At 43.5% G+C, this 12,638-nt stretch overlaps 1 protein-coding gene across 3 annotated transcripts in view; it reads left to right on the top strand.

Moving 5' to 3' along the window:
• ABTB3 (ankyrin repeat and BTB domain containing 3) overlaps positions 1-12,638 on the top strand; it is a 170,672-nt gene that overhangs the window by 118,099 nt on the left and 39,935 nt on the right. For all 3 annotated transcript variants that reach the window (XM_061445066.1, XM_061445067.1, XM_061445068.1), the window contains exon 4: positions 4,386-4,538. In XM_061445066.1, the coding sequence (XP_061301050.1) occupies positions 4,386-4,538 (153 nt within the window). The remainder of the gene's footprint in view (positions 1-4,385; positions 4,539-12,638) is intronic.

The raw sequence follows: 12,638 nt of genomic DNA on the forward strand, positions 1-12,638 counted from the left end.
TCACAGCTGAGTAGGATTAGCCCTCAGGAGTTTCTCCATTTCTGTCATGATGCAGACCATCAAGCTGGTCCTCTCTGTAAAAGCTGATTTAATATATGCATAAGCATGTGTGTGTGTGGTGGGGCAAGGCTTTGGTATCAGAAGAAGAGCAATGTGGAGTGCCTCTACATTTCCCCCGTAACATCTGCATTCCTGATGAACCATTTTGTGTTTAGAAGTGCCCCAGAGACATCGGCCCTGAGAAAGACAAGATACAGGTTTGATGTCCAGTTGGGCAGGAAGGGGTTGTCAACCCCACTGAAAGGAGGGTGCCAGAGAGAGGCATGGGTGAGAGCCAGTGTGGACCTGCCACATGTGAGGGTGATGTGGAGAAGGACAGAAGGACATGTGATAGACTGGACTGGGGAGTCAGGCAAGCAGCTGTCCCTTGTGCAGGGTGCCAGCTGGGTATTGTCTGCAGATCTGCACAACACAGGAACTCCTGGCTCCCTAAGCTATCCCAAAATAGATGCAAGAGGGGCACTGGGCAGCAGGAAGGAACAGGAAGGAATGCTGTGTGAAGAGAGGAACCAGGGATGTGAGGGTTTGTGGAGCATTCATAATTCTTTTCAAGTAGGGACCTGGGTAGGGCATGCTTCAAGAGGAGCTGTCTGTCCCCTTGCTGAGGACTGGGGAGATAACACCCGTAAGGGACCAACCCTTTGGAATCTGCTTTTTGCTTGCCTCCCCCATCCTTCCTCCGCTTCCCAGCTCTTTTGTGTGGGATGGAGATTGCTCTGTGCAGAGATCTCTCCTGCATCCTGATCTGGCATGTTTTTCCCGTTAGATGACAGCTCAGGAAAACAAGCCAGTGCCAAAACCCATCTTTTTTTGGGATATTACTTCAGCTCATGCTTAACTTTGAACCTCAGTAAATTAAAGAGGATGGGAGCATGAGTTTAAAGTTAAGTGCAGGTATAGAGATGGGCTAGAGGCTCACTGACTCACACCCTGGTAAGGTGCTTCTGCAGCAGTTGTGCTGCTCCTGACTTCCTTCAGGCAGTCAAGCCCAGCACGTTCTTACCATGGTTAGGTTAATTTAATTAAGATATGCACTTCCAAAGCACGTAACTGGTGACTTATCTGCTGTGTGTCTGCTCTGGAACATGAAAGTACCAAACTCTTCTGGTTGTTGTCTGCCTTTGTACCAGAGATAAATCAGTGTATTGATGCAATGCATTAGCCTAACCCATTTTCACACAGTGTCATTTGAAAAGTGAAATGTTTCTTGCTGATGTCACATTGTCCTGTGGGTTATCACACCCCTATAGCTTTGTGTTCCTTTTTCTTCTTTGGCACACAAACAGTATTTAAAAAAGAAAAAATCCCCTTCACGTGGTGCATAGACTCTTGGAGGGTATTTTTAACCTATTGCACTCAGCCATATTTGGTTCTCTTCTCATAATACAAATTCCCTGACATGCTCAGATATGCAGTTGGGATTTTTCTTTTCCCTTTGGAAAAAGGTAGGTATTGTGAACAAACCTCACATCCTCATGTAGGGGCTGAAATTGGCCTTTAGAAAAAATTCCCCTGCCTCTTCAGAACACTGATTCTCTTCCCTTTAGGGACTTACTGCACCAAACAGCTACATTCGTTTCCATTTCTCTGTTGAAGTTTGCAAGATGAGGAAAGGAAAAAAAAATGCAGTTTTATAGTGCATTTATCACAGTTCCTGTGAATAATTTATTTGCTCTGCTCCTCACTGTGGTGAGGGCAGATTTTGTGCTGGGTGAGCTTCTGACCTGCACAAGAGGAGGAGGAAGCATGATCCCCAACCTAAGACCCCGGTTCAGCCATAGCCTTCTGCTTTTCCCTTCACCCAGCACATGTTATAGAAAGGTTCCGTACAAGCCTATCTTAATTTCTCTGGTCCAGACCATGTTTGCTCTTGCAAACCATAACCTAGAATTGAATTTCCCTTTCCTTGCACCAGGTTCTGTAGGTAGCTATATGCATTTTTACACTTCCAGTGTGATTTGCAGCTCCCTTTCCGCTGTTTGCTCAGCAAGTGATGAAAACAACTCCCACCGATCACTTGTCCCCAGCTACTTAACGCTGAGAGAGTGTCACTTCTGCTCTCACAACACATGTCACAGGTGACCTAGGAAGCAGGTCGTCTTCCAGGAGCAGATACACCCCTGCTTCTCCCTCCTCTGACTGCTGCTATCATCACGACAAATTAGGTGGGTTATAGAAGTCGTTTCACAGAACTGTGGGGGAAGATGCTCTGTCCTTATCTACCTCCTTATGTGGTCATGGCAGATCTGGGGAGAGCAAAAAGCCTTGGAAGGAAATGCAGCCTGGTCTTGAGGTGATGGATAGAATAATGATGAAAGTGGCAAGTTGGCTAAAAATGTCATATTTCAGAAAGAGGTTGCTCATTTAAGCTCCCATGAGATCTGGGGGCCAGGCATCCTAGGGAAAGTTAGTGGCCTCAGGGCTTCACTATCCTCTGGCACTTCTGAAATATCCCTCCTCAAGAGTATTAATATCAGAGCTGTGTAAAATCGAGCCTTCAGAAGAGAAATAAATGGCATAAAGAGCTATAAATAGGAAAATGATATTCCAGAATTAACATCTTCTTAAATAACTTTTCTCCTTTTCTGGTAAAGTTATATATTTAAAATGTAAAGTATTTGCCTACTGGGCACCTAATCCACACTTTTTTTTTCCCCTTTTTCTATGAAAAAGGACTGCAGAAGGAAAGGTGAAAAAGGGAAAGCAATATTGAACGAAAAGGAGCAGGAGAAGGGAAGGGAGCAAAAGCAGGGAATGGTGCTGCACTAATAAGAACATTTCCAATATTAGAATGATATACTGAGCTAATAAACAGAAGGAATATGCAGTTAAAGAGGATGGGGAAAGGAAGCCACATAGGGAATGAGGCAAAAGAAAAAGATTCAGAAGAAGGTAAGAGCAGGTTAATTGCAGACATTCCTTGAGGACAGTAGTCATTTACTAGTTTCATATCTTTTTGTTGTTGTCAATGTTCTATCAGTGTGTTAAAATACCAGTGTAGCCATGGTATTTACTTTACAGGGTGGATGAAACAGTCTCATTGTGTCCCTGTAGTTTTCAGCAGTCCTTTCTAATCACAGGACTTTCAGCACAGTTTTCAAGTAACTCTTGGACAGAAATACTGATTTTTAATGATTTTACAATTTTTAGAATTTTATAGTATATTGTTATAAAGAGGGGTTTCTCCTTTAAACCTTCCTGCATCCCTGCCCCACACAGACTTTGTCTCCTGTGTACAGCTGTGGAGGAGACACCCATTTTGGACACCCCAGCTGGGTGTTAAAGCAGATAAAAACCCTGTTGAGGGCAGAAGGGCAGTAGCTACAGCCTTCATTGCTCTGGGGATTTTATCCACCTTGATCTAGCAGGCAGTGACCTTCCAAGGTGTTCAGCTGCAGATGTTTTCATTTATTTTATCTGCAAGCTAGGGCTAGTTTTTGTTTAAGGTTTGGCTTTTTGCTCTTGGTCCCCAAATAGTTTTTGGCATACATGAAACAAACTGTATGTTGTGCGTTTTATCTAAGGCTTGGGCAGCTCTTGCTAGGATGCAGGGCTGTCTAAGACTTGTGAAGGACCACATCTTTGATAGCATCCACGCTTTGCTCAAGTGGCGGCTGTGGCTCACTCCCGCCACCCACTCTGGGGGCAGTTCTGTGTATTTTTGCTCAAGTGTCAGAACAGTTGGTACCCAGAGGTATAGCAGTTTGATGCCGCTTAAAGTGAAACAAACCATTCTAATTTCTGACGCTGCTTGCAGGTAACTTCCACAGCACAGCTGCAAAGGTCCCTGCTTTCAGTGCTGAGCATGAGGTGCACAAGCTGGAGACTTACTGGGGCATCACCTCTCTATCCCTGGCATTTCAGGGTGGGGCATTCTATCTCTCTACCCATCTTTGTTCTCCTGCCCCTATTGCAAAGTGGCAGGGGAGTGTACGCTGCCTGGCCCATCAGCTAGAGCAGGGCATGGTCTTGTGCTCTCTTTTTGGGATACACTGAGTGCAGGATGGGGTGAAGGGAGGGCTTGCCAAGCAGGTGCACTGATCTCATAGGAGTGCCATAAATGAATGTGGCTCATAAATTTCCCTCTTCAAATAATCCAGCTTCTGAGACAGGGTGAGACATTTTGATTTAGACCTGCTTGAAATTTGCTGAGCTGGTTTGCTCTCCCATGCTTTCAGTTCGCTTGTTTCTTTCGCTGTCTCTCTGTATATATATATATATATTCTCACACACATGCACACACACTCACTCCGCTGCTCTCTTTACATATACCTGTTCTTTTGATGCTAGGGTACTGTAGTACTCATGTCTGTGTGCTTTCCCAGGCCGTTCATTGTGCTGCCTCCCCTGATGGAATGGATACGGGTTGCTGTGGCTCATGCAGGACACCGTCGCAGTTTCTCGGTGGACAGCGATGACGTACGGCAGGCAGCGAGGCTCTTACTGCCGGGAGTTGACTGCGAACCTCGACAGTTAAAGTAAGTCCACACAAAAAAATCAGCTGCTTTGTGCAAAGCGTGTCTCTAGTCACAGCAAGCAGGCAGGCAGAGGGCTCTCTTTCTGCCTTGAGAGGTGCATGGATGCTCGGGCTCATCGCCGTGCGCGTTGCAAAATCGGCTCCTGGTATTTATTTGCTCACATCCGTGGATAAGCTGGTTGCATGGTAATGGGTGTCTGAATATATCACAGCTGGATCGAGCCCGTAATCTGCTCCTCAGAGCTCAGACGGGGTTCGGTTGGGGTTTTTTTTTCCTCTTACTCTTAGGTTCTGCTTGCTAATGAGGGGCTGAAATCTTCTGCTAATTGTCTGCTTCACGTTGCTTTGCTATAAAATACTGAACTGTAATTGGCAGGGCTGCAGATATTTTTCAGGGCTTTGTTTTCAGCGTTAATGCTTAAAGGGCACATTTAAACTTATAGGTAAGACCACCTCTTGCAGTAGAATCATATTTTTCATGCGAATGTCAGTTCAAATTAGTTGGAAATGTCAGCCTAGATAATTCGACTTTTTCATGTATCAGTTGTGACCTTTTGGTTTTCTAATGAAGTCTTAAAGTATTTATTGCCAGGGTATGCTTTTAGTGTCTGTTTTGCCTTATTATTATGTACATGTATAAAAGCATGATCCAGGGCTGTTCTGGAGTCAAGAATATATTTGTGTTTGATTTTCGTGTGGAAAGGAATTCTGAATCTGCAAAACAGAAATTACTCCCTGCTATTGCTTCACAAATTTGTACATAAACCCCAGTTTCCAGCAGTCTTGCCTCTTCATACAGCAGTAGGTGCATTCTTTCTTGCAACACAGAAAGCAGAGGGATGATCTACATGATTAGCTGTGACAACCTGCATCAGAGCAGCTCCTTCTGTTGACTCTGGCCTTAACGTGCTCTTTCACCAGAGAGTATAATACTTGGAGATTTGCATAGGCTTTTTATAGTCACACCTATTCAATATCTAATTGAAGAAATATATTGAATTTCAAAAGGGAAATCTTGAGCGTTTCACATTTCAAATCTTTGCTGTAATTGCTTCCCTTCGGTATGACCATCTTGGCCCTCATTTCCAGAAGTGCAGCGTTCTGTGTCCCTACTGAAATGTCAGGACTTTAAGAGATACTTACTTTCTGAAGACCCAGCACTTGGTTTTGAAAGGGCACAATTAATTTAATAGGTCTTCCAGTACTTAGGTAGCATTGCAAGTAAAGCAATAATGTTTCTACTCTATATCCTCTATCTTAAAAATTAAGGTGTATAAAGTGAAATATCTGTGGGCTAAAAAAGCACAGGATTTTATTCTTGAAGTTGTATTTTATCTGTGTGTATGTAAATACATATGTATGTGTATATATATATATATATATATATATATAAATGCCATCAGTGGTTAGACAATTTTCCAGGAGTTTCAAAGTAATTTGAAGTTGGGGAGAGCTGTGTTATGCTGCAGAAGAATTTATTAATTATGAGGAACAAATCAGCACTTAATTTAAAAGTTGCCATCAAGAATTCATTTAATAAAGAACAGAAGTGTTGTCCTGCTTGTCTTGCAAGTGGGAATGAGACTGAAGAGCACTGTCTGGGATTAACCAGGTGGGAATGAAAAGAGAAATTATTACAGAGACAAACTGGATTTTAGAGAGACCAGACTTTGCAGTGTGCCCTTATTTGGTTGCAGGGTCCTGATTCACCCACAGATGTCCCAAAATGACAGTCTCACTCTACTGTGCTGGCAGAGGTCTGCAAATGAGTGTCTGCATACTTCAGGTTTTACTTTAAGGTCTGTGCCTACTGCCACTGTAGTGCAGCAGTTTCTTTGGATAGCTGCACAGAAGACCCTGTCTGCCTGTAATCCTGAGATCAAAGGAAGGGCTAGGCTTTTCTGGAGAATAATGTGAGGCATCAGGATGTCAATTTGAAACATTGCAGCTTGTAATTTTTTATTTGCATTCTGTGCAGACCCACAGCACTACTCATTTCCACTAAGCCAAGCGCCAACTTTTAATGGTTCCCCATTATGGAGGGAGTGTTTCCAACTATCAACTCCTCAACAATCATTAATTCTGTAAATGCAAACACTGGGATGGGGAGAAAAATACCACAACTTTGGAGGGAATGGCTTTTCAAATAAGCTGTGTGAGGAATGACAGCTGGAGGATTTTAAATGCAGTTAGCTTGATATATTTTGTGACTTTTATAGAAAAGGCTTAATAAGTAGAACCTTGAAATTGGTTCAATTTAGGCTTTTCTTAGCAGTTGTCTTCAGTCCCTAAAATATAAGAGACCAGAACACAAAAGCACCCGTGGTCCCATGTGATACTGCATCATTCCATGGTGTTGATACACAACCTGTCATTGCAAACGCATAAGGCAAGATCAGCTTCTACGCTGGAAAAACACACATCCAGGGGGAGGGAGAGATTGGCAGGATCTCAAAGGCTATGAAGCTGAGGATCAGTTCGGATAAAAGCCAAATGTTCAGTTTCTTATCTGAACTACAGCATGGAGGTCTCCCAGCAGATTGTCCCAGCACAATCACATACTCCAGCAGTGAGGTTCCCAATATGTGGCTTTGTAAATTACCTCCCCTTTCTTCCTGCCTTTCATTCCAGTACTTCCTCTTTTTCTCCTCTCTTCTGATCCTTTTTAAAAAACCCATTGCCTTAATTTCTTGCAACGTTTTCATCTCCTGAAAGAGAAGCCGCGCTTGCTCTGGGTAGAGGAGTAAGAGAAGCTGTGATCAGTCGAGAACTGCTTGTCTCCCTCCTGGTCTGTTTCCATTTTACAGCAGCAGACGTGGCAGAACGTTTCTTCCCTTTCCCAAGCCTTGGGACTTGAGCAGGGATATAAATGTTCATTTTCCCCCAGGAGTGGAAGCTTTAGACGGATCAGTTGTCTCACCTTTTGCAAGGAGGCAGGTTTCACAGGTGGATGCACAACAGCTATCTGAGATGGAAGCCCAAGTTGTGTCCAAAATATTCTTTGTCACAATGAGAGGTCAGACTTCAATAAAGCCTCACCTGTACCTAGGGCCATGTTGGGCCACCTAAGGCAGCTCAGTGTAATCAGCAGGGAATTGCGTGCAAGCTTTCTGCGGGCATAAATCCGTTGAAGGTGGGTGCTCTGCTCCCTGCTCTAGACCTTTTATTAATGAAGGCATCAGGGATGAAGGTAGTTTGTTACCAAAAAGCGGCATGGTGATAAAAACTGCGTTGACCTGCCTGCTGCAAGAAGATAGTGTCACTTCTCAGTCTGCAGTAGGTCTGGTTGGCTGCAAACAAATACCTGGTTTTGGCTGCTCCTTATCATTGCATCTGCAAGGGGTACTTTCCTTACCTAAGTACAAGAAGCTCTTTGCATGTTTTTCCTTCCTTCACTCTGGGGGACATTTGTTTAAAGCAAAAGCAGTCCCTAATATGTTAGACATGTGGTGGAGGGGATTGTTGATGGATGACTACATCTGGGGACTGGAGGCTCGTGGCAGAGAAGCTTAGCAAAGGAGAAGCATCCTGTATTGTTCAGTACAAAAACATGTTGCCATGCTTTTAATCAGGGTCAGTGGCTGCACTTCTGGTTGTGATGTATCATGGCAATCTTGAAGGATGTAAAGATGCTGGAACAAACTGGCCCGAGAGAGTTGGTAATGTCTTTCAAGGAACTGTTACATGGTCACTTTTCCACCTGGCTGGATAAAGGGCTATTTTCTGTCCAGTCAGAGATCAAAAGAAGAATATAGTCTAGAATGTGAGTGTGTGTGTGTGTGCATGTATATGTGCATTCTGATATCCAGAAGCAGCAAAAAGTGAGTAAAAGTTCACAGTCTTGGAGAAGTGAGTGCAATTCCACCCTACAAAGGGCAATTCCCATGTGCTATTTGAAGTACTTTCTTCTACCCTCTTCATTGCCTTAGACTTCTTTGATTCTAAGTCATCCCCTGTCTGGTTTCTCTGGAAGTCTGCTTTTTCCAGATATTTCTGGGTCTGGCAAGAAGTCCCTTGCCCCTGAGAAGGGCTCTGTGCTCTGCTGAAGGGAATCAGCTAGGCAGCATTTTCACTCCTGGTACTTACAGTGATGCAGGAGGAGGTACTGCAGGAGATCCCGGCTTGCACTGTCCAAGACTGGGGTTCTGGCTCCTGAACTCCGAACATCCCAGCTGGACATTTGATCCCCAGCTTGGGTTCAGAAGGAATGACCTGCAGGGTTGCTGACCTAGCCCACATCAAGGGGCCTTCCTGTCATCTGAATGAAGAGGGATATCACATGTGTCCCCATGGCACCAAGATCCTCCAGAACCATTGCCCACGAGGCTGGGCGTTTTTCTGCAGCCATTGGGGTATCTGGAAGCCCTCTCATGCTCATTAGTCCTCTGTCCCCTTGCCCAGCAGGCTGCAAAGCTCCTGGCTGAAATTTGGAAGAGAAGCATTTTAGTCATCTTGAGGAGTGGTTTCTTTTTATCATAGAATCAACCAGGTTAGAAAAGACCTTCAAGATCAAGTCCAACCTTTACCACAGCACCTCCAAGTCCACCACTAAACCATGTCACTGAGGGCCTCATCTGAACAGTGTTTGAACTCTTCCAGGGACTGCGGTTCCACCACTTCCTTGGGAAGCCTGTTCCAATCCCTGGCCACCCTTTTGGTGAAGAAATTTTTCTTGCCTCTTCTCATATTGACATAACCCGGAGAGACCTCCCAGGCTCTGATGGCACCATAAGAAGCATTGCAGTCACTTGTTTGCAGTCTGTGTTGTTGGGGGGATGCTGGAGGACAGAGCTGGGCAGCAGGGTTTGCATGCCAACCCCGCTGGTGCAATCAGAGAGCTCCCCCTTACGTTCCACTCCAGTTTAGTTGGAGATCGCAGCATTGCTGCTGGTCAAGACAGAGCTGGTGAGAGCAGGAGCCAGCACAGCCAGGGCTTGTGCCTGTGCACAGATCCCCTTTAATCACTTGCTCATACACCTCAGAAGCATTTCAGAGTTACAGCTGGCATGCAAAGGTGGAATTTGTATCAATAACTGCTGGCCTTGAGGCACATGTGAGAGTTGTGCATCAGTTCCTACAGAGGCCATCACCCAAGCACTTAGAGTGTATACTTTGCCTCTGGTTTGGGGAGGAAAATCCTGTGGGGGAAAGGAAAAATAAATACTAGCAATAAGGTTATGAAAATGGAAAAACATTAATCAAAAGGAGAGCAAATTATGCAGCTTAATGCATTCAAATTGGGGTGACCAGATAACTTCTATCCCAGCAACGACAAAGCTGCCTCACAAAATCAGAGGGTCAAAGGGAAATACTTTTAACAAAGCCCGCAATGGTGCCTTAACGCTAAGGATTAATAATAGTAATGCCCAACAGTTGAAAAAAAAATGAAAAACAACGGGAGGAAAATTCCAGGCTGTTAGTGCAAGGCTTTTGAATGTTTTTTCAAGCAAAGACTGATTAAAGGCATGCTGTTGAAGGAAAAATGGGGTAAAATGTGACACAGATTTTCTAAAGATAGCTCTTGCCAGACTAATCTAATAACTTTCTGATAAAATGACTGATTTTCTACCAAAATGAAATTCAGTAGATACAATCTATTTGGACGTGAGTGAACAATTTGATGCATTCCATGCAGGGAGTTAACTGGAACAGGTTAACTAGAGAGGTGGTGGCTGCACCATCCTTGGAGACATTCAAAGCCAGGCTGGATGGGGTTCTGGGCATCCTGATCTAGTTGAAGGTGTCCCTGCTCATTGCAGCGGGGTTGGACTAGATGGGCTTTGAAGGTCACTTCCAACCCAGACCATCCCGTGATTGTAAGACAGAGAAGATGTGGGTTAGTAAAGGAATTGGAAAGTGAGCAGGGACTGGATTCAAGAGATGTGGCAAGGGCTGGGTTGCTGTGATAGGGTTACAAACAGAGATCTTCAGCTCTCACTCACTTTTAAGAATTGGTCTGTTTTAATTTTCAGAAAGGGTTTTGGCACAAATCTTAGCAGCAAATTTGCTGATGCCACAATGTTAAGAGACATTGTCCTGACAGAGGAAGTTTGGGAAATCATCCAGGAAAAAGTGGATGACCTTGAGGACTGGGACACAAGAGATGGGATGAAATGCAGTTTTCCACAAATGGAAGACACATTTGGAGATTAATTAGAATAATGCACACTGCAGTGTATATGTAACATGCACACTATTTCCGCAGTATAATATATACTTATATATATATTGAGAGCTGAGTATTGGAAAGGTGGTGGTAAAGACTGTAAAACAGTATTTCATCTCAGAGTGATTGTAAGCCACAAAAGTGGATTTTTCCTTAGCCTTGAAAAAAGCAAATGCATTTTAAAGATGTATGGGGAGAGGTATTTCCAGTAGAAGCAGGAAAATATTGGTGCCTCTGTACATGAAAGTGGTAGGAAGTGATATGGAATCTCAAATCCTGTGCTTGGGTCAAGCAAATATTCACATTGGAGCGGGTAGAGAGAAATAGGCTGGGGTGATTGAGTTTTGACAAAATGGTCTCATGGAGGAAGACTAGAAGAAAAAGGTGTATTCAGCAGGGCTAAGTAGGTGCAGAGGAAACATGTGACTCTTCTCCAGAAATACATCAGGGGTAAACACCACAGGAGGAAAAATACACTATTTAAAGGGCAGCATGGACATGGGAATATGTGAATATTAACAGGTCACGAGTAAGTTAAAACTGAAATTGTAGAGGGATCCAAGCCTTGTTGCAGTATAGGACTACATTTATTAACTCTCCAGTCTCATGTGCTCCTGCAGGTGCTGCCTCGTCACAGCCTCACCCAGGGCTCTGAGTTGCATTTACAGCTCTGATCCAGAAAGATCTCTGGGCAAAGACAGGATCTGAGTGCCTTTGAAAATCTGTCTTTAATTGAAAATCAGTTCTCATTTTCAATTAGCCTTGGCCTGATAATACCTAAGTCTGCTTTTCTGTCTGGGACCATCCCTCTTAATGAAGGCTCTCTAGGAAAATAAGATTACCAGCCTCAAGATTGAAGCTTATTTAACATGAGGGCATCCTTGGCTCATTTTAGTGTTTTCTTAAGACTGTGGAAAAGGAAAAATACAGCAACATAAAGGGAAGATCTGTTACTTTGTTCTTTTAGAGCAGTCTATACCATTTGCCATGTCATCTTAATACTGTACCACACATAATGCAGTTCTAACTTGAAAGAGGAAGAGTTGCATTTAATGTTTTATTTATGGAAATCCTGTGCTTTACTAGAGCATGAAAATGTAAATAGAGATTTGAAGGCAGAAAAATATTTCCACTGCTCTTTGCTCTCTCTTAAAATGCATGGGGTAAGGGGCTGAATTTCTGGACAGGGAGAGTGAGTAGGAAGTTGCTAAGAAAGTCTGCTGTTTCATTAGATACAGCCACTTTTAAGTAGGGACAGTTGGTGTTTGCCTGGCTCCTTGAATGCCCTTCCACAAATTTTCACTAATCCTTTAACACCAGCCACGGCTACTGCTGTAATTAGACACAAAAATGCCAAACCAGTGAGTGGTAGCAAACAAGCTACTTGACAAAATCCAGCAGTCCCTTAAGGCAGATGGTGCCAGTGAATGAAGGAGATTTTATTACTTAAAAGGTAGAGTACAGGTTTCCTGAGGTGAATCTCAACCTCTCCTGCCAAATGCCTGCTTGAAGACAACAGCAATAAAAAGAAATTATTAAGGGGAGGACCTTGTCCTTATGTTCTCCTTCACTTTCAGGGCAGAACAAACTTGCATTTTTATAGGCTTTAGGATCCAGCTTTCTTGGGCTTTTCTCACTGTGAGCAAGTTCATTAGTGTTTCATATGTTCTGTCTCTATACACATTCCTGAATATAATAATCAGGATACAGAGAACATCTCATCTTCCACTCATCATTAGTGAAGACTTGTGCTACCTATTTATATGAAAGTCAAATCTGTACCCAAATTTTCCTATGACATAGTGGCTGTGTTCATAATCTGAAATCAGATTCAATTTTGAACATGGTTTCTGGCCTGTATACGTGGGATGTAATCTTAAGAGCTCTGAAAAATACATTTAGGTCTTGATTTGATAGTCACATCGCTTTTTAAAT

Source organism: Pezoporus flaviventris, unplaced genomic scaffold (assembly GCF_033815535.1).
Source record: "Pezoporus flaviventris isolate CSIRO_AGI_PZ_B2104156 unplaced genomic scaffold, CSIRO_AGI_Pfla_v1 ptg000002l, whole genome shotgun sequence".
Classification (NCBI taxonomy): domain Eukaryota; kingdom Metazoa; phylum Chordata; class Aves; order Psittaciformes; family Psittacidae; genus Pezoporus; species Pezoporus flaviventris.